Consider the following 19,339-nt stretch of genomic DNA (forward strand, 5'->3'; position numbering starts at 1 on the left):
CCCAATTAAATAATTTAAAAGGGTCATCGGATGCCCATTTTCCACAAGTTGATATGATTCTTTAGGGTCTTAATAAAAAGTCTATAACAAACTTTGGTTAAAATTTCTCAATGGTAGTGTAAAAAAAAAGAAAAGAAGCTTTTTACCCTGTCAAAATCAGCTCTGTTTTCAGTAAGCTGTTTCTTAGTCCATGTTGCTTTAAATGCTAATGAGCTCTGCTGACCCCGTCCCTCTCTTCTGTGGAGTGAGGAGCACATTATTAGGAAAGGCGATTTGCAAAGATTCATAAAAAAACTTTATACTCACTTCTTCTGTAGATGAAGTGGGATCACGAAATATTCGCGTGAACATAGATGCATTTAGGCAGATTGGGATCGGCACATTCACTTCAAAACGAAAGTAACATTAATCCTCTGTGTCTTCAGCGGCTCAGATGTCGGGAGTAAATGATGACTGCTATATTCATTATTACATCCAACAACAAAATACCTCAATCGCTTAATCTGAGACATCTTGTCTTCCCTGCACCTGAGTCGACACAATGGCGGACAGCTCTCAGCTCACTCAGGGCGGGTCTAAGGTAAGACGGTCCTGTCAATCAACTATCGTGGGAACAGCCTGCGCAGAACTACATCATTCTGACAGGAATCTCAGAACAGCCTGATTTGAGAAAGGGGATTTTAAAAAACCCTCTGGGTGGATAATCATTATAAGATGGATGTGTACACACACTTACAACACACATTTATGTTCAAACAACTTGTAAAGTGAATTTTGCACCTGATGACCCCTTTAAAGATGAAATGTGCAACGTCTGTGCAATTAGTGTCATTAAGTGGAAGTAAAAATAAAAATGATTTTTTAATAATAAATATATATTTGAACTGACTTAAGCTGAAAACATTGGTATTTTGTCTTCTGTTTAGAAGATGCTTATAGCTGAAATTAATTGATAAACTTTTAGTTATTATAGTTATTACAGTTATTATACCGAACTGAATCAATGCTGAACTGATGTGAGCTGAATAATGACACTATTGTCTTTTAGGAGCTGCTTAACAGCAGAATTTGAATTTGTCTCATATTTAATAAAGTTTGTATCATCGATTCTGTTATTTTCCTCTTATTAGTATCCTGTTATTGCTGTCAAGCTGCTATGAAACAATCTGTATTAGATACTGTAAAGCACTATATAAATAAAGGTTACTTGACTTGAAAAAGTAAGAAAATGATTTAGATATCAACAGTAATGTTTTCAAATAGTTTTCCCAAAACCCACATTACATCAGTCTAAGAATACCTTATATACGACAGTACATATTAAGCTGAAATAAAATATATGTATTTTAACATATAAATAACCTTAAAAGTCACATGGTAAAAGCAAAGTCAGATTTAGAATATGTGCATCCATTTTAACATGGGAAATGTATTCATAACATAGCAGCAGACTTGGATAATTAATAACTAGTCATTTATAGATGTAGTTTAACTATTGCAGGCAGAGTTTAACCTATTAAACAGAGTTTAATAGGTTGTAATGGGAAAAGAGTCTAGTAAATTGGCCCCAAATAGATAATAATGCATAATAAACACGAGTCTAAGATTTTGGTCTAAAAAAGAGATTTTGATTTTGAAGAAGCTTTTGCAAATAGTTTTCTGAACAAACTAAATGAATCAGCTCCATCCTAGGGGTTTAATGGACCTTTTAGAATACCTCTAGTAAGTAACACAGCTCTCACTTTGAACTTGAAGGCTGAATTGCTCTCACTCATTTCTCAAACACACACTCACACTCGCACACCAAGAACAAAAGAGAGAAACGTCTCTCAAAAGACCTCTGCTGTACAGTTCCTCTGAAAAATTGCAGACTTATCAACTGAATGATGATGGCACGTATCTATCAATGGGGCATTACGGGGCAGGGGAACAGCAGCCTCTCGGCACTCTGCCTTCTGCAGCAATGCGCCGTATATTTACAGGGCAATAATTATGAGTCTTTTCAGGAAGATAAAGGCAGGACCCTGTTTCCCAAAAGTAATAAACCTGACTCACGCACCCCTAGTTGAGGATGAAAAATGTTCCCCTGGCAACTGCATTTGTCGTGCATGCTGGTTTTCCTCAACTGGCATGCTAGGCAAGCAATCTCCTTTCATCACAGGGAGAGAATGCAATTTCAGGGCTCATATCCACCAATTTTGTGTAACTCACATAAGGGAAGAAGGAATGTAAGCTGAAAAATAACACGAGGTGAAAAAACGGCACACTAGACCCGTCTCCTCTTGTTGGACTCTAAATACTCCACTTTTCGGTTAAAATATGAGACACTCCAAATTGAAAACATTTCAGACTATGAAAACAAGATCTAGGAGAAAATACTCATTAGATCCTGATTCAAGTGCCACATGATGTCAAACTGCTTTCTTGAAGTTTGGTCAGATTTTCACTGGTGGCCAAAAGTTTGGAATAATTCAGATTTTTGAACGCTTTTATAATAAAAACATTGCTTATAATAAACAAGCATGCATTCGTTTGATTAAAAAAGACAGCAAAATTGTCAAATATTATTGCAGTTTAAAAGAAAAGGATGATATAATTATTCATGTAGTGCAGAGCTGAATTTCCAGCATCATTACTCCAGTCTTCAGTGTCACATGATCCTTCAGAAATAATTTTAATATGCTGATTAGGTGCTCAACAAACATTTTCAATTTTTTTGTTGAAAATCATTTTATGGAAATCATAATACACTACTATTGAAAAAAATTGGGGTAAGTTAAAAAAAAGAGATATTACTACTTTTATTCAGCAAGGATCCATTAAAGGTGACAGTAAAGACATTTATAATGTTACAAAAAAAATCTAATAAATTATGTTCAATAAACTTTATATTAATCAAAGAATGCTGAAAAAATGTGTAATTATTAATAATTGAGCATCAATAATAATTAAGCACCAAATAAACATATTAAAATGATTTCTGAAGGATCATATTATTAATGGCTGCTAAGAATTCATTTAAAAGATATTTTAAATACAATAAAACAGAAAATAGTTTTTGTGTTTTTGATCATAAGAGACTTCTTTGAAAACATTTAAAAACAATCATTCTTATTTAAATTTTTGGCCACTAAAGTATGTTGTCAGGAAGCCATCAAGTGACTTTTCATTGACATTCCAGATGCAACAAGCCCTCCTAAAATAGTTATCTTCTCCAGTCTAATCTTTGTCACTCTATAGTTTGTGTTAGGAGAATGACACCTAGTCTCCCCCCAAAATGCAGTTTGGCAAATTGGTGTGTGCTAAAAGAGAGTGGAGCTATTCTACATCTGCGTGTCCCTGCCGGCATGTTCCACTGACAGGCCCAGTGCGAGATCTGTCCATCACCGCGTGCCTCTGCTCTTTCCCTGCTAATACACACAGTGTCCTTCTCCCCTCATTCCACAAGACACAATCACACCAATACATCTGTTTTAGACTAGGAAAACCAGGGATAGTTCAAGTCCGCATCAGTGATGAGACGCAAACACCCTGATGTAATTTGTGTCATGTCCAGCAAAGTGAACCTTGAACGTGAACAAATACCGAGACGGTTTCAGCCATGCACGCTTGTGATATTAAAGAACCTCGCCGATGTGAGAAATAAGCGTGTCGTCTGCTCTAACCAGGTGCTTTGTGTCAGGAATGAAAGCCTCAGACACCAAGCAAAGAACTCAGCCATTTCAACAAGTCTTGCGAAAGAAACGGACTGAAGCTTTATTCTGCAGCACAGTGACCTTGACATTTTCACTTAGAATGTCGTTGTGCCGCTGCCACAGAAAGAGATGTATCTGAATTAATCAGGTATCTGGGAGCTTATGCAGTGTTGAAAAGGTAAAGCTGTTGATACAACACTCACTGCTGAGTTTAAAGTAATTCTAGTACCTCAGATGCAAACTGAATAAAATGACAAGTAAAATTCAAGTAAAAACAAGTTTTTGCACATAATCTGAGCATATTTCAATAAAAATTTAAAAATATTTAAAAATATGAAATAAATCAAACTAGAACCTTACAGTTAATGGATTTCAATGTAAATTGCATTGTGATGTAATGGCACTTCAAACCTAAAATAGCATTTAAAAGAAAGATATAGTATAACACTCAATTACTGTAAAAGATAAGATTTTCTTTAAATCTCTGTTCAAGCTGCCCAGTGATGTGAAGAGCTGAATGCATGCTGTTTAAACTGATACAACATGACCTTAAAATACAGTACCATTTAAAAGGTCAGCAAGATTTTAAAAACATTTTTCAATTTTTCAATTCAGCAAGGATGCATTAAATTGATTATAAGTGACAGTGAAGACATTTATAATTTTATATTTCATCAAAGAATTATGGGAAAAATGCATCAGTTACCACACAAATATTAAGCAGCACATCTGCAGAACAACAGCACCAAATCAACATATTAGAATGATTTCTGAAGGACCATGTGACACCGACTAAAGACAGGAGTAATGACGCTGAAAATTTAGCTTTGCCATCACAAGAATAAATTACACTTTAAATATATTCAAAGAGAAAACCATTCTTTTAAGTTGTATTTTCCATCAAATAAATAAATGCATCAACATTTTTAATCAAATAAATAAATAAATGCATAGGAGCCTTTTTAAAAACATTTTTCAATTTTTCAATTCAGCAAGGATGCATTAAATTGATTATAAGTGACAGTGAAGACATTTATAATTTTATATTTCATCAAAGAATTATGGGAAAAATGCATCAGTTACCACACAAATATTAAGCAGCACATCTGCAGAACAACAGCACCAAATCAACATATTAGAATGATTTCTGAAGGACCATGTGACACTGACTAAAGACAGGAGTAATGACGCTGAAAATTTAGCTTTGCCATCACAAGAATAAATTACACTTTAAATATATTCAAAGAGAAAACCATTCTTTTAAGTTGTATTTTCCATCAAATAAATAAATGCATCAACATTTTTAATCAAATAAATAAATAAATGCATAGGAGCCTTTTTTTAAAAACATTTTTACTAACCCAAACTTTTGAACGGTAGAGTAGGTTTAAGAAATAAGACACCCACCTACCTACGCACACACACTCAGATCTTCACTTTCAGCATGAATGAATCATTTTGAGTAGACAAGCTCAATGCTTCACAAAACAAACCACTAAACTTAACAATAACATCAACAATAACAATGCAAAAAAGTTTGAGTTTTCATTTCTACAGACTTGAATTGAGTACAAATGTGAACAAATATATTCACTGTAGAAAGTACCAAATCTTGTCTGCTGTTTTTACTTCAGCACACAATCATTTTCCCGAGTGCATTCTATTATTATTGAACATCTTAAATGCACTTTCATGCAGAGGTTTAAAAAATCCCTTAACGTGAATAACAAAGACTCTAGAGACTGCATTTCAATCTCAGGAAAAGCTTCACTTCCAATCTCATGACATCATCGAAACATCTATGCCAAACAGTGTCAGAGTGTCCCTGTCCTCTCCATGTGATCTTAAAATGTCACTTAGACCTCTTACACGCTCAAATCACTTTGTGACTTTCACTTTCACAGGCCTCTCAAAACCCATTTAGATGCGAGTCCAAGCGAGAGGGCAAAGCTGTGAGTCAACTTCAAAGGACACCACATGGCGGAACAAACATTCTCAAAGCTCTCCTCAATGTGACATAAGAAAAGTCCACATATACTCACAATTAGCCTGCACCAGAATAACATTATACAGAGAATTATTCATAAACATAGAGTATGCCTTCTCCGAAAGGTGATATTCCTCGGAAAAATGCCTGATAGAGCATCTGATTTAAGGTTCATTAGTGTGGAGCGAAGGCCAGAAGCTGGAGCAGATGCTCTCTCTGGAGATGTTCATCAGCATTCTGGACAGAACCTCTACAGTCATATTCCATTCCATCTGCCTGCTTCTGTTTTTCAGCTGGAAATGGAGCACCTAGGTCCATTAATTCCCAAATAAGTGCTCTGCGCATTCAAATGCTTTAAAAGAAGGGCATCCATTGTGGACCGTCCATTAAAGCACATTATCTGGGCCAGTCAAAAATGACAGCAATCGAGAGACTCAATAGCAAGGATGAAGCAATGTGGTGTGATGTTATATGAGCTGGAAAACTCTTTTAGTAACAGGACAGGATGAGATAGACTTTGACTCTAAGGCATGATTGGACAAGAGGTGGAGTAGGTTTGAGGTACTATCGCTTTACCCTGTGATTGGGTAAATGACGTGAGGAATTTTTTTGTCAGGATCTGTTTATACATAACATTACTTGAACACACCTCTACTATGATGAACATGTTCTCATTTCTGAATTAATATTTATTGTTACGTATCTACAGAACAAATGTTTGGAGTCGGTAGTATTTTTTTTTTAAATGGTTAAACAATTTGCTTTATCTGTATGATCAAAAAGTTATATTTTGAAACATTATTACAAATTAAAATAACTGTTTCTTAATATATTTTAAAAAGTAATTCATTCCTGTGATGGCAAAGCTCAATTTTCAGCAGCTATTACTCCAATCTTTAATGTCACATGATTCTTCAGAAATCATTTTAATGCTCAACATTTCTTATTATTTTCATTGCTGAAAACATTTTGCAACTATTGAATGCAGCTTAAAAAAATTGGTGCAAACCATAATATTGTTTTCAGGATTCTTTGATGGATAGAAAATTTTAAATAACAGCATTTATTTGAAACCGAAATATTCTGTAACATTATAAATGGATTTACTGTCACTTTTGATTCATTAAATGCATCCTTGCTAATTATCCGTATCAATTTCTTTAGAAAAGTCAAAATGTTATTTTTATTGTAAAAAATGTCAGGGTGATACAACTGTCCTGAAATTATAATAAATAAAAAATACAAAATTCATAGTTATTTATGATTATTATGATTATAAATTAAAAAACATTATTATGATTATTATAAAAAAACATAGATCTGCTTATTCAAATATAAATTGAAATATAAATTCAAGTCAAAGTGCAACAGAAAAAAACATAAAACAAGAAATGATATCATAGAGAGGACCTCTGCAGACCCTGAGTAAAGGTCAATAAATATCTAAGAATATCAAATAAATTCACCTTTTTAACTTTTCAAAGTTAGTTCAGGATGTAAAATGTCATGTGGAGTATAAAATACTTACATTACATTAAAAAATATTTTCATTAATATAAACAGTCACAAATAAAGAGAAACAACCTTTCTTGAAAATGTTTTTCAAAACCATACAAAAACAAAATGAATTCAAAGAGTACATTTCTATGAAATTTTCTTTTCTTTATGGTGGCCACTCCTATTTGTCATTGACCCAATTGTGTAGGATTCATTGTGCTCTATTTCTTCTGTGCAACCACATTCTTATTCATCACCTGTGGGAACACCAGCAAAGCACAAAGTGCAATGCTTATTAACGTAAAGCATGTGCTCACACTTGCTATCTCTCCTCGATTGAGCAGCAACCAATTAGAGCTGATGGTCTACAGTAGCTGTTGTATACGCGCGAGCTGTCCACTCAGCAGCGGTGCTGAACGGAGGCTGCCACTGTCCGTGGTGCTGAGCAGTATCTGTAGCCAGTTCCGGCTATAATGGCCATTGACAATCACTCCAAAAACTCATCCCATCCATCATCCATCACATACTTGCCCTTGGCGCTTCACTACTCCTCAAGTCCCCGTTCCCCCCCAAGCCTCTTCCATCTTCCTCTCTCTTTACTTCAAGTCCCTCTCATCCGTTCTCAGACACCACTTGTCAGTGAGATGTGCAATGTGGTCGGATGAGTGTGTGGAAGTGTGTGTGAGGCCCACAGGGCATCTATCCCTCCATTGAGATATCAGAGCAGGTGCCAGATGCCTGGAGCTCATAAAAAAGAACATCATGCTTTTCAGCTCACCTTCAGCTCCTCGGTGCCCACACATATCCGGTTAACTCACTTACTGCCGACAACACCTGCACACTGCAGACTGCACTACGTTCTCGCACAGTTACAGGATTCTTGTCTCACACGTCATGCGGCGTGAGCGCTTCTCAGAGCTGCTTTATGTCGTTCATAATGCTGCTTGACAGAGGTCCCGAGTTCATTAACACTGCAATTTTATGCCGCAGAAAGTATAGAATAAACCAGAGCGACTTCAGGATAAATGACTATTTATCATTTGTCACCGAGTTCAGCAGATGGAGAGAATATATGGGGCTGAAAACCCACAAGCCATGTTTCTCTCAGACAAGATATTAAAACGTGTTAAATTATTAAACCGTGCCCTCTTGACCCAAACACGCTCAGTCAGACACGATGTGCAGATATGAGATGTTTAATCAGACTTTTCATCATGTCCTATCAGAGACTCCTACACAGAAACTGTCCATTTAAATTCACCTGTCGTCCACGGGCTTCCCTAATGAATATAAAAAAGTGAATCTATTGAGAGGACTGGATTCAGATTGATGACGTTGACGTGGCCGACGAGATACAAATGCACATGCGATGCAAATCCCTGGCATAAAAATATACTCTCTAATTGAGCATATGCACAGCAAGGATGTTTGGAGGGAAGAAAGAAGCTGTGTTTTTTTTTTTCTGCTGTCATTAGTAATCTCTTCAGGGCAGGTAGGAGAAGTCACTGATGGGAGAAACGGCTGAGAGACAGACCGTATTAGAAGTGAGATAGTGTATCTGGCAGGCTCACTGTGAAATGTAACTGTCAGCCATTAGAAAGAATCAGAGGAGAGAGATTTGTTCTCATGAGATAATGAGTTTCAATCTAATTCCATTCCATACAGAAATATTCTCATAAGACTGACATTCAATTCTCCCACAAGCAGCGGAAGTATTGACATACGCATTTCCTTTGATTTCCCTTTTGTTAAAATCCACATCAATCACACCCCAAAAGGAGTAAATATTTAAAAGTTTCACGGAGCTCATTATGAAAATCCTGCTTTATCAGCACTAAAGCACATTTCTGTTTTGTGTTTTCTTTTTTCTCCCTCAAACGCCTCTAGTTCTCTAGTTTCCTTAAAACTCTTGCTTCTGGAATTTGTCTTACATGGTCCCCTGGTTTTGCTGAAATGTCTCTATTGCAGTGTTACCCAAAGAATTACATCCTGATCCTGTATTCCCTCAACTAGATCCTGGTGCTTTGTCTCTCTAAACACACCTCCCATAGATTGAGGGTAACAAGGGAATCAGGAGAGATGCTGATGCTGTATTATCTCACCAGGTTTATCTTCCTAAAATTGCTCAAGTGCAGCTCTCAGAATAAAGCTTCATAAATACCTCTCCAGCGGTTTAAAAGTCTAGAGATTTTAGAGCATAGTTTAAATTCTTTATATGTTTTATATTTAATGGTAATTAGTTCATTCTAATAAAGTTTTTTTAATTAAACTGAAGTTTTTTAAATGTCATTTAATCACACTTCATTTCATCACAAAATTCACAGCATAAAAAGCTGCAATTTTCTTCTAATTAGTGTATGGAAAAGCATATTTCCTCATAAACACCTCATACTCAGCGTGTTGATCACAACCCTTAACCAAAAACACAAGCCTTTTGTGTGATATTAAACCCAAGTTACAGCACACAGCTTGAGTTTCACGTCACAATAAAAAAACTCCAAAAACGAAATAAAAAATGAGTTAGAAACATGATGAGCTAGAAACACGATGCTACTGTATATAAGATCTTTAAAAAAACGCTGTAAGAAAGAAACATTCCCTAAAATTGTTTCAGACTTCTTAAGAAAATCTGACGAGACCTCTGTGAATTATAGATGAACAGTGATAAAATCTCAAAATATTAAGAGGTATGGAATGAACAGAGGTATAGAGGTGTCAAAGAAAAGTACAAAAATATGTCCATGAGTTTAGTTTAAACCAATTAACAGCATTGCAGGCTTGAAAGCTACTGGATACATATGGGAATGCAATGACATATTGGCCAAAACAAACAAACAAACAAAAAAAATCTGGTGCAAGTTTTCCATAACAGGAAAATTCTCATCTCTTGGTTTAAATTTTCAGAGTTTGAACTGTTTTAAATAATTAAATGTCACGGGGAAGAAAGAATGGAACAGGACAAAAGAACATTTTTATTCAGATTCTGACAGGAGCTGAACATTACTTGGTGGTAAGCACTCGAACTATTTCAAAGACAGCTCTAAAACCCTCTTCACAATTATGTCTGGTTTGGGTGAAGTTGTGCATGGACTTAAAAGGGAGTGGGTAACATTAAGACTTTAGCACAAAATGTGCTTTTACTTTCTAGCTTGTCCAAAATTTTAACTCAGACTTTACAAGAAAAGCGAAGAAAAATCCAGCTGGCAGAGAGTGGCTCAAGGTCTCAGTTCAGACAGCTTTAGGAGCCCTGGTTTGGCAGATCTACTCTCTAAAGCAAGAGGCTGTATAGAGCTGTTGCTCTGGAAAAGACAAACTCCACTCAGGGAAACAGTGTCTGTTTGTAGATACATGTTATTCAGAAGCAGCTCCCGCATGTGAGCAGCACTGCAGTGACTATTCTTTAGTGGGAGGGATATCAGGTTTGCAGCAGTCAGCAGGTGGAAGTGAGTTGGCCAGGAAGGGAGTCAGTAGGCAGGCTGAGTGGGAGCTCTCCATGGTAGTGATGGTTTCCAGCAATTTCACAACATATAAACATGGTCTGAAGGTCTGCTTTACAAACTCATAAAGGAGCATCAAATCCCATTACAGGTGGAACAGCTTGAGGTAAGTTCTCTTTAAGTTCTCTTTTAAAGCACCTTGCAGCTATGATCTGTGGTTGATAAAACATAATATTTGGATGTCATTTTGTTCATTTATAATTTTACATTTTAATGGTGCAATTATATACATGCAATATTACATATATGATGAATAGTGGGGGTGAAACCTTATTATGAAATAAATTGTTTTTTTCTAATTCACATTGGTCACAACTGGTAGCACCTCTAGAAATTCATCTGAATTAAATATAACTGAAGTATTTTCCCATGAAGGCCAATTCCCTTAAAGGGATCATCGGATGCCCATTTTCCACAAGTTGATATGATTCTTTAGGGTCTTAATGAAAAGTCTATAACATACTTTGGTTAAAATTTCTCAATGGTAGTGTAAAACAACACCGTTTTTACCCTGTCAAAAACAGCTCTTTTCACAGCAAGCTGTTTTCTTGCATGCCGCTTTAAATGCTAATGAGCTCTGCTCACCCCTCCCCTCTCTTCCAAGCCGCTCTCTGAGAGACGGTAAATTTTAGCCGCATTCATCGAGAAACTTGCTAACTAGCACGTTATAAGGAAAGGTGATTTGCAAAGATTCATTAAAAAAAAACGTATACTCACTTCTTCTGGAGGTGAAGCTGGATCACGAATGATTCACGCAAACATAAAACACATTTAGGTAGATCGAGAGCGCATTCCCTTCAAAAACAAACATAATCCACTGCGTCTTCAGCGGCTCAGATGCAGGGCGTAAATGATGACTGCTATGTTCATTATTACATCCAACAACACCTCAATCGCTTAGTAGTAATTCTTGTTTTCATCTGCTCCGACGGTGAAACAATGGCGGACTGATGACAGCTCACTCAGGGCGGTTCTAAGGTAAAACACCAGTCCAGTCTGTGCTGAAACGCTACTGTCAATCGTGGGAGGGGCCTGTCTGTGTGGCGTCACACAGACAAGAAGCTGAGAACGGCTTGATTTGAGAAAGGGGTAATGATTTTAGTAGATTAAAAAAAAAAACACTGGGTGGATTTTTATCGTTATAGGGTGGTTGTGTACACACCGCCAACACACATTTATGTTCAAACAGCTTGTAAAAGTGCATTTCGTATCCGATGACCCCTTTAAAGGCACAATTTGTAAGTTTTCGCCACTAGAGGTCACATTTTCAAAACAATAACAAAGGCGAAGCTTGTTGATGTTGAGCAGGATGTTGATGAATGAGGTATTGAATTAATTTTTTATTCCCTGTACCTTCCACAGTTATTGAAACAGTGAATAGACTATACAGAGAATGCGAGCAAAGAACATTTACTGTGAAAGAACACTATGACTGACACTATGACACGAGTTTTAGCACTCTCAAAAACTCCCTTATATATAATATAATATACTGTATATATATATATATATATATATATATATATATATATATATATATACACTGAACAAAATTATAAACGCAACACTTTTGTTTTTGCCCTCATTTTTCACAAGCTGAACTCAAAGATCTAAGACTTTTTCTATGTACACAAAAGGCCTGTTTCTCTCAAATATTGTTCACAAATCTGTCTAAATCTGTGTTAGTGAGCACTTCTCCTTTGCCGAGATAATCCATCCACCTCACAGGTGTAGCATATCAAGATGCTGATTAAACAGCATGATTATTGCACAGGTGTGCCTTAGGCTGGCCACAATAAAAGGCCACTCTAAAATGTGCAGTTTTATCACACAGCACAATGCCACAGATGTCGCAAGTTTTGAGGGAGCGTGCAATTGGCACGCTGACTTCAGGAATGTCCACCAGAGCTGTTGCCCGTGAATTGAATGTTCATTTCTCTACCATAACCAGCCACCTGGAGAGCTGCTGCAACAATCGGTTTGCATAAAGAATTTCTGCACAAACTGTCAGAAACCGTCTCAGGGAAGCTCATCTGCATGCTCGTTGTCCTCATCGGGGTCTCGACCTGACTGCAGTTTGTCGTCGTAACCGACTTGAGTGGGCAAATGCTCACATTCGATGGCGTCTGGCACTTTGGAGAGGTGTTCTCTTCACGGATGAATCCCGGTTTTCACTGTACAGGGCAGATGGCAGACAGCGTGTATGGCGTTGTGTGGGTGAGCGGTTTGCTGATGTCAACGTTGTGGATCGAGTGGCCCATGGTGACGGTGGGGTTATGGTATAGGCAGGCGTATGTTATGGATAACGAACACAGGTGCATTTTATTGATGGCATTTTGAACGCACAGAGATACCGTGACGAGATCCTGAGGCCCATTGTGGTGCCATTCATCCACGACCATCACCTCATGTTGCAGCATGATAATGCACAGCCCCATGTTGCAAGGATCTGTACACAATTCCTGGAAACTGAAAACATCCCAGTTCTTGCATGGCCAGCATACTCACCGGACATGTCACCCATTGAGCATGTTCGGGATGCTCTGGATCGGCGTATACGACAGCGTGTTCCAGTTCCTGCCAATATCCAGCAACTTTGCACAGCCATTGAAGAGGAGTGGACCAACATTCCACAGGCCACAATCAACAACCTGATCAACTCTATGTGAAGGAGATGTGTTGCACTGCGTGAGGCAAATGGTGGTCACACCAGATACTGACTGGTTTTCAGACCCCCCCAATACAGTAAAACTGCACATTTTAGAGTGGCCTTTTATTGTGGTCAGCCTAAGGCACACCTGTGCAATAATCATGCTGTCTAATCAGCATCTTGATATGCCACACCTGTGAGGTGGATGGAGTATCTCGGCAAAGGAGAAGCGCTCACTAACATAGATTTAGACAGATTTGTGAACAATATTTGAGAGAAACAGGCCTTTTGTGTACATAGAAAAAGTCTTAGATCTTTGAGTTCATCTCATGAAAAATGGGGGCTAAAACAAAAGTGTTGCGTTTATAATTTTGTTCAGTGTATATATATATATATATATATACATACAGGTGCTGGTCATATAATTAGAATATCATCAAAAAGTTGATTTATTTCACTAATTCCATTCAAAAAGTGAAACTTGTATATTATATTCATTCATTACACACAGACTGATATATTTCAAATGTTTATTTCTTTTAATTTTGATGATTAGAGCTTACAGCTCATGAAAGTCAAAAATCAGTCAAAAATTGTTTGGGAGGATTTCAAGAAAAAATCCTCTGCTCCAGCACATTCAGTACTAAAACTTCAAGCAGGACTAGGTTCTATAGTCATATAAAAAATAAAAAAAGAGGTTTTTGGCACACACGATATGGGTTTAAAGGATAAACAAAGATTTAAAAAAATCACCCAATGACGACAATTTAATATACTGCTGGATCTTTAATGTTGGGGGCCTATTTTTCTGCCGGGGCCCTGGACATCTTGTTCTTTTACATCTTGTTATCTTGTTCATCATGGATTCTATCAAATATCAACATATAAAAAATCAAAACCTGACGGAATCTTATAATGGTCCGTAGTTGGATCTTCCATCAAAAATGGGAGTGAAGGTTCTGCCATGGCCACCCTATTCCCCTGACCTGAACCATTTAGAAAATGAGTGGGGTGAACTGAAGAGGAGAAGCACCAACACTGACCTCGGCATTTGAAGAACCTTGAAAGATTCTGCATGGAAGAATGGTCTCCGATCTCCAACCTCATCAGGCATTATAGGAGAAGCTCAGAGCTGTTATCTTGAAAAACAGGTTGCAAAAAGTATTGAATAAAGGGGGCCAATAATTGTGGCTACCGTATATTTGAGAAAAACCTTTATTTCCCCATTCCCCCCAATTTTCATTTGTTTTACTTCAATGAAAGGTTCAATTTTTGTAATTTTTTTAATGACCGATCAAATGGATAAACAATGCAGATTTATTTTTACAACCTTATTTGCTCATATTTACCAAGGGGGCTAATAATCCTGACCTAATTATTCTCAAATTATATATATAATAAAAAGTTATACATAAAACCTAAAAATTATATACAGAACGTGCATGCATTTGTACTGCTGTTTGCAATTATAACCAAATATTTAATTTTACCATTTATAATATACCACAAGCATTTTCTTGTTTGTTAGGACCATCAAACTTTGTGTGTGCTTTACATATACTCTAATTCAAGATTTATTGTCTTTCAAATGAATTAGCATACTTCCAAAACAACTCCTTTTTCTAATCTCAAAGTTCAAATTGAAATGAGACATTCTGCGCTAGTTTCTGCACTTAATGCTTGTCCCTTTTAAAAGAGCTAATTGATTGTTATTAGGATCTGCTGATTGTGTCACAAGTCTATTGTCTGTTGCCTGGTTTGGTTTAAAGAAAAAAAAAAAAATAGAGTTTTGTTGTGCAAAACACTGGAGCTTAAGCAATTTGTTGGTGACAAGCAAGTGACTCCAGGTCTGTCAAGGTCTGGGCTCAATTACATGCTGAGGATAGAGGGGGCTTAAAATCCTGAGAGTTACTGAGATCACAACCACAATCTGTTTGTGTGCTGAGTGAAAAATATTGCTCAAGGGGAGATTCGTGTTGCGCTAGAAAAGAAAAAAAAAGTTTCTGAAAAATGTCAGTTCACCATAACCCATTGGAACGATATATTAAGATACAAATGCCCGGCATCATTTCCCAGTTTCCAATGACTGCTAGATGAAGGCAGGTTTTAGATGAGACATCATGTATAGCTTGAAGCTAGGAGCTCTCGTGTATCGGGAAAAATTATTACGTGCAATAGGAGGGAGGAAGAGAAAGATGGAGTGAGGGACTAAGAGAAAGAGACAGAGAGAAAGTGTGTGAGAGAGAAAGAGATGAAATGGGAGAGTGAAGCGAGAGAGAGAGCAAGAAAGAGGGAGGGAGGAAGAGAGAGAGTACCGCCCTTCAGTTGTGTTTAAATGTGAAGCGGAAAATCATCTCTGTGGCTCAGGGGAGTGAAGAGGCGATTCCAGTGTTAGATGAGCGGGTTTGCCGTGCTTGAATCATTGCGCTCTCTCTCTTTCGCTCTTTGTTTGTCCTACAGTGTCCCTGATTTCAGCTTCAGGCTTCAAAGTGAGAAGAACTGAGAGTTTCTACAAGACGACAATACCTGGACGCAGGGATATCTGGACACCTCACAATGGATGGATTGAGGACAAAGTGTTGAGTTCTCCTACGGCTGTCCCTGAATGATACAGGTACAGTTGTTGTTTCAGGTTTTTTTTTTTTTTTTTGCTCTTTACCAAGTATCCAGCATGCAGCTGATGCAACAGAAATGGTCAGAAAACAAATATATAACATGTTTTTACCTTGATGCAAGGAAAATGGTTGTTTTTTCTGTGAAAAAGGAGTGCACTGAAAGATCAGCATGAATACCTTTATCTGATCTCGCATTCAGTGATTATTATAGCCTACATTATGAAGCATATGCTGTGAGACTGAATGGCTGGCTCTTTTCATAAGTTCTCCAGACGTTTTTATAGTTTTATAGTCTGACATTCAATTTCAGTACATGCTATGTGGATAACTGAAGAAAATGTGACTGCCTAGTCATAACTCTTAATTTATGAATATGAATAGGCAATTGGAGACTCAAGGATGGAGGCAGACTGTCAGGTGGCTGAGGAAAAGAAACCGATTGGCACTTTCATCTCTAAATGTGGCCTAATAGACACACTAAGAGGCTAAAAGCAAGTCAGTCTACATGGAGATTGAATCTAAGAGATTTTCTCTGCATTGAAAAAAATTTGGTGTACAATCAGTTTCTCACACAGAAATTGGTAGTGCATTTCACAAACAATTACAAAGAAATGGAAAGCAACACTGAATTAAATGTGAAATACTAAAGTATAAAAATTGATATAGTAATTACCTGTAAAGCATACTCAAATGATAGCTTTATTTACAAATTCCTAATAATTTTTTATAGTTTGAGGAAGTTCTGTCAGACTCGCATAAACGATAATATTTATTTTTTTCAGATTTAATTAGAAATACCAGGTTTGAATGAACCTCAAGGCATTCACAGCACTTACTGAATGGAATGAATGGAAGTGAGAGATGAAAGTGAGTGTGTGAGTTACTGACCTCTCTCTCTCTCTCTGTGTATCTTCAGAGGAGTGTTGGGATGTCGTGGCTGGTGTGGATGTGGGTCAGTGTGACAGTCCATCTGATGTGCGAGGCCACTTTCTATGAGACCATCCAGCAGCACCTGGCCCCGCCCGGAGCCAACATACAGATCCTCGGTGAGTCCTTCCTTCTCTTCATCTCCTGCCTCCTCATTCACTCTGATATCAGCATGATCTCTCAGTCTCAATCTGAGTCCACACAACCAAAGATTTCATGCATCAAAAAAAACAAAACAAAAAAAGATTGTAAAAGTATATAAATTGAGCGGTTTAATACAAATCTTTCTAAAAGAGAAACAATCACTTTATATGATGAAGAGTTTTAATTTAGGCTTTTATTCACATATAAACAACATTGATTGATGCACATACATACAGTAGAGCACATTGATGTACCACATCAAATATGGTAAATGGAAGCTCGGACATGCTTGTGTGACATGCAAGAACAAACCTCATTGGGTCTCACAGTTCAAGCAAGTATGTTCGAGTTTCTGTTTACCATATTTGATGTGCTTTATATATGTGCTTTGCCCAGTGCTTCTATATGAATAAAAGCTTAAAATGATGACGAAAGATAAACTTTTTGTTTTCAATTTCAAATTCCTATAAAGAAATTAAAGGGATAGTTCACCCAAAGATGAAAATTCTGTCATTAATTACTCACCCTCATGTCGTTCCAAACCTGTAAGACCTTTGTTCATCTTCGGAACAAAAATTAAGATATTTTTGATGAAATCCAAGAGCTTTCTGACCCTGCATAAACAGCTGTTCTTTGCACACAAAAAGTATTCTCGTAGCTTCATAAAATTATGGTTGGACCACTGATGTCACATGGACTATTTTAACAATGTCCTTACTACCTTTCTGGGCCTTGAAGGTGTCTGTTGCGTTGCTGTCTATGAAGAAGCAGAAAGCTCTCAGATTTCATAAAAAATTTGTATTCTGAAGATGAACAAAGGTCTTAAGGTCTTGGTTTGGAACGACATGAGGGTGAATAATTAATGACAGAATTTTCATTTTTGGGTGAACTATCCCTTTAAGAGAGCAGCTAATCTGAAGAATTTATGATAATAATTCAACAAAGAATATTTAAAGAAAGATAAACATATACAAAATAACAATATGAGAGTATATACAGTATATAGATATTTTAAGTATACAGTAAAATGGAAATAATATAATATAATATATAAGCTATTTTTGATATCCTTTTCTATATTACACTCGAAAATGGAAGATGGTGTCAGAGTATATTTGAGGGGCTATTTGCTGCTGTTTACTTCCATTGGTTAATCCACCACGGCGGACAATCAAAATGAATTGCAGGTGAAGGTTTTAATCACTGTTTTTTTTAGGCAGTGTATTATTAAGCAGTGCACACAACTTTAACAAATCCTTTTCTTAATTGAATTCTCATTGGTGCAATTCTGATTCAGGAAAGTAGACACACAGGGGATGGATTTCTAGCACAGTGGTTCTCAACATGGCATTGCAGCAGGACCCAGATTTGGACATTTATCAAGTGGCAACCCAACACAGTAGCAGAATTGTTTTGATGGTTTCAAGCTCTCGGTACCCAGTAATTCACTGCACACAACACATTTTGGTCTGTATTTAATGGTGTTGGGGTTTGCAGAGGTTTTTTATGCTTTTCAAGAAGTCAAGCACTTGACATCAAGGGCATGTCAAGTAACTCTGCCTAATTTGGCTAGCTTTTACCATCTGTAAATGGATGATAAATTTGCATTAGGGTCATGTCTTTTGACTTCAGCAATTTTTCCTTCCAAGTTCATACATTACTATGCTAACTAAGCACAATTATATGGTTAGTTGTATTTTTTTATTTCCATTTAACAAAGACTTTTTAGTTTTTATTTTTTTTAATTTTTTTATATCCCTATCAGAACATGTAAAACACCAGCAGAGAACTGCTTTCTGACTTCATGGTTAGTTTACAAGCACCTGGGGTGTGAGAGGAATTTTCAATATTTCAATACACTGCATCCTCAACAATAGTGTATTCAGGTTGTGTTAACACTTTAAATTAAGGAATTAAAAAAAAAAACTAAAGTGATGACTACAAATGAAATTTTCTCTCAAATGAACTATAATGCACATAGAGGAATGAGGAATGAATAACAGAATGAGAGAGGTTGTGCACCCTGTGCCCATCACAGTAGAAAATTACAGTTTCTCTTCCACACATCAGGTCAAGAGGATATTAGACATTTTTATCAGAATGTAAATCTATTAGAAAATCCTGTTTGTCTAATATCTCAGCGTTCTGGGGTGGATTTAAGGTTCGCCTCAATTGAAAAAGAGCACAAATGTTTCTTGTAACCTCACACCTTCAAATGAGAGGGCTAAAAGCAATTTGAGACCGTACCACTTACCTTAACTAATCTTGCTAGAGGCACTTTAGTGGGATTGGATCCTGAATTGGAATTGATTTTATTGTACAGACTA

General features: G+C 36.8%; 1 protein-coding gene across 3 annotated transcripts in view; it reads left to right on the plus strand.

The window, feature by feature from the left end:
- The first annotated feature begins 15,710 nt into the window (after positions 1 to 15,710).
- The window catches only part of tafa1a (TAFA chemokine like family member 1a), a 49,598-nt gene continuing 45,969 nt past the window's right edge, over positions 15,711 to 19,339 (plus strand). For all 3 annotated transcript variants that reach the window (XM_058763857.1, XM_058763856.1, XM_058763858.1), the window contains exons 1-2: positions 15,711 to 15,940; positions 16,858 to 16,987. In XM_058763857.1, coding sequence (XP_058619840.1) covers positions 15,932 to 15,940; positions 16,858 to 16,987 — 139 coding nt within the window. In that variant the 5' untranslated portion in view covers positions 15,711 to 15,931. The remainder of the gene's footprint in view (positions 15,941 to 16,857; positions 16,988 to 19,339) is intronic.

The sequence above is a fragment of the Onychostoma macrolepis genome, chromosome 23 (assembly GCF_012432095.1).
Source record: "Onychostoma macrolepis isolate SWU-2019 chromosome 23, ASM1243209v1, whole genome shotgun sequence".
Taxonomy (NCBI): domain Eukaryota; kingdom Metazoa; phylum Chordata; class Actinopteri; order Cypriniformes; family Cyprinidae; genus Onychostoma; species Onychostoma macrolepis.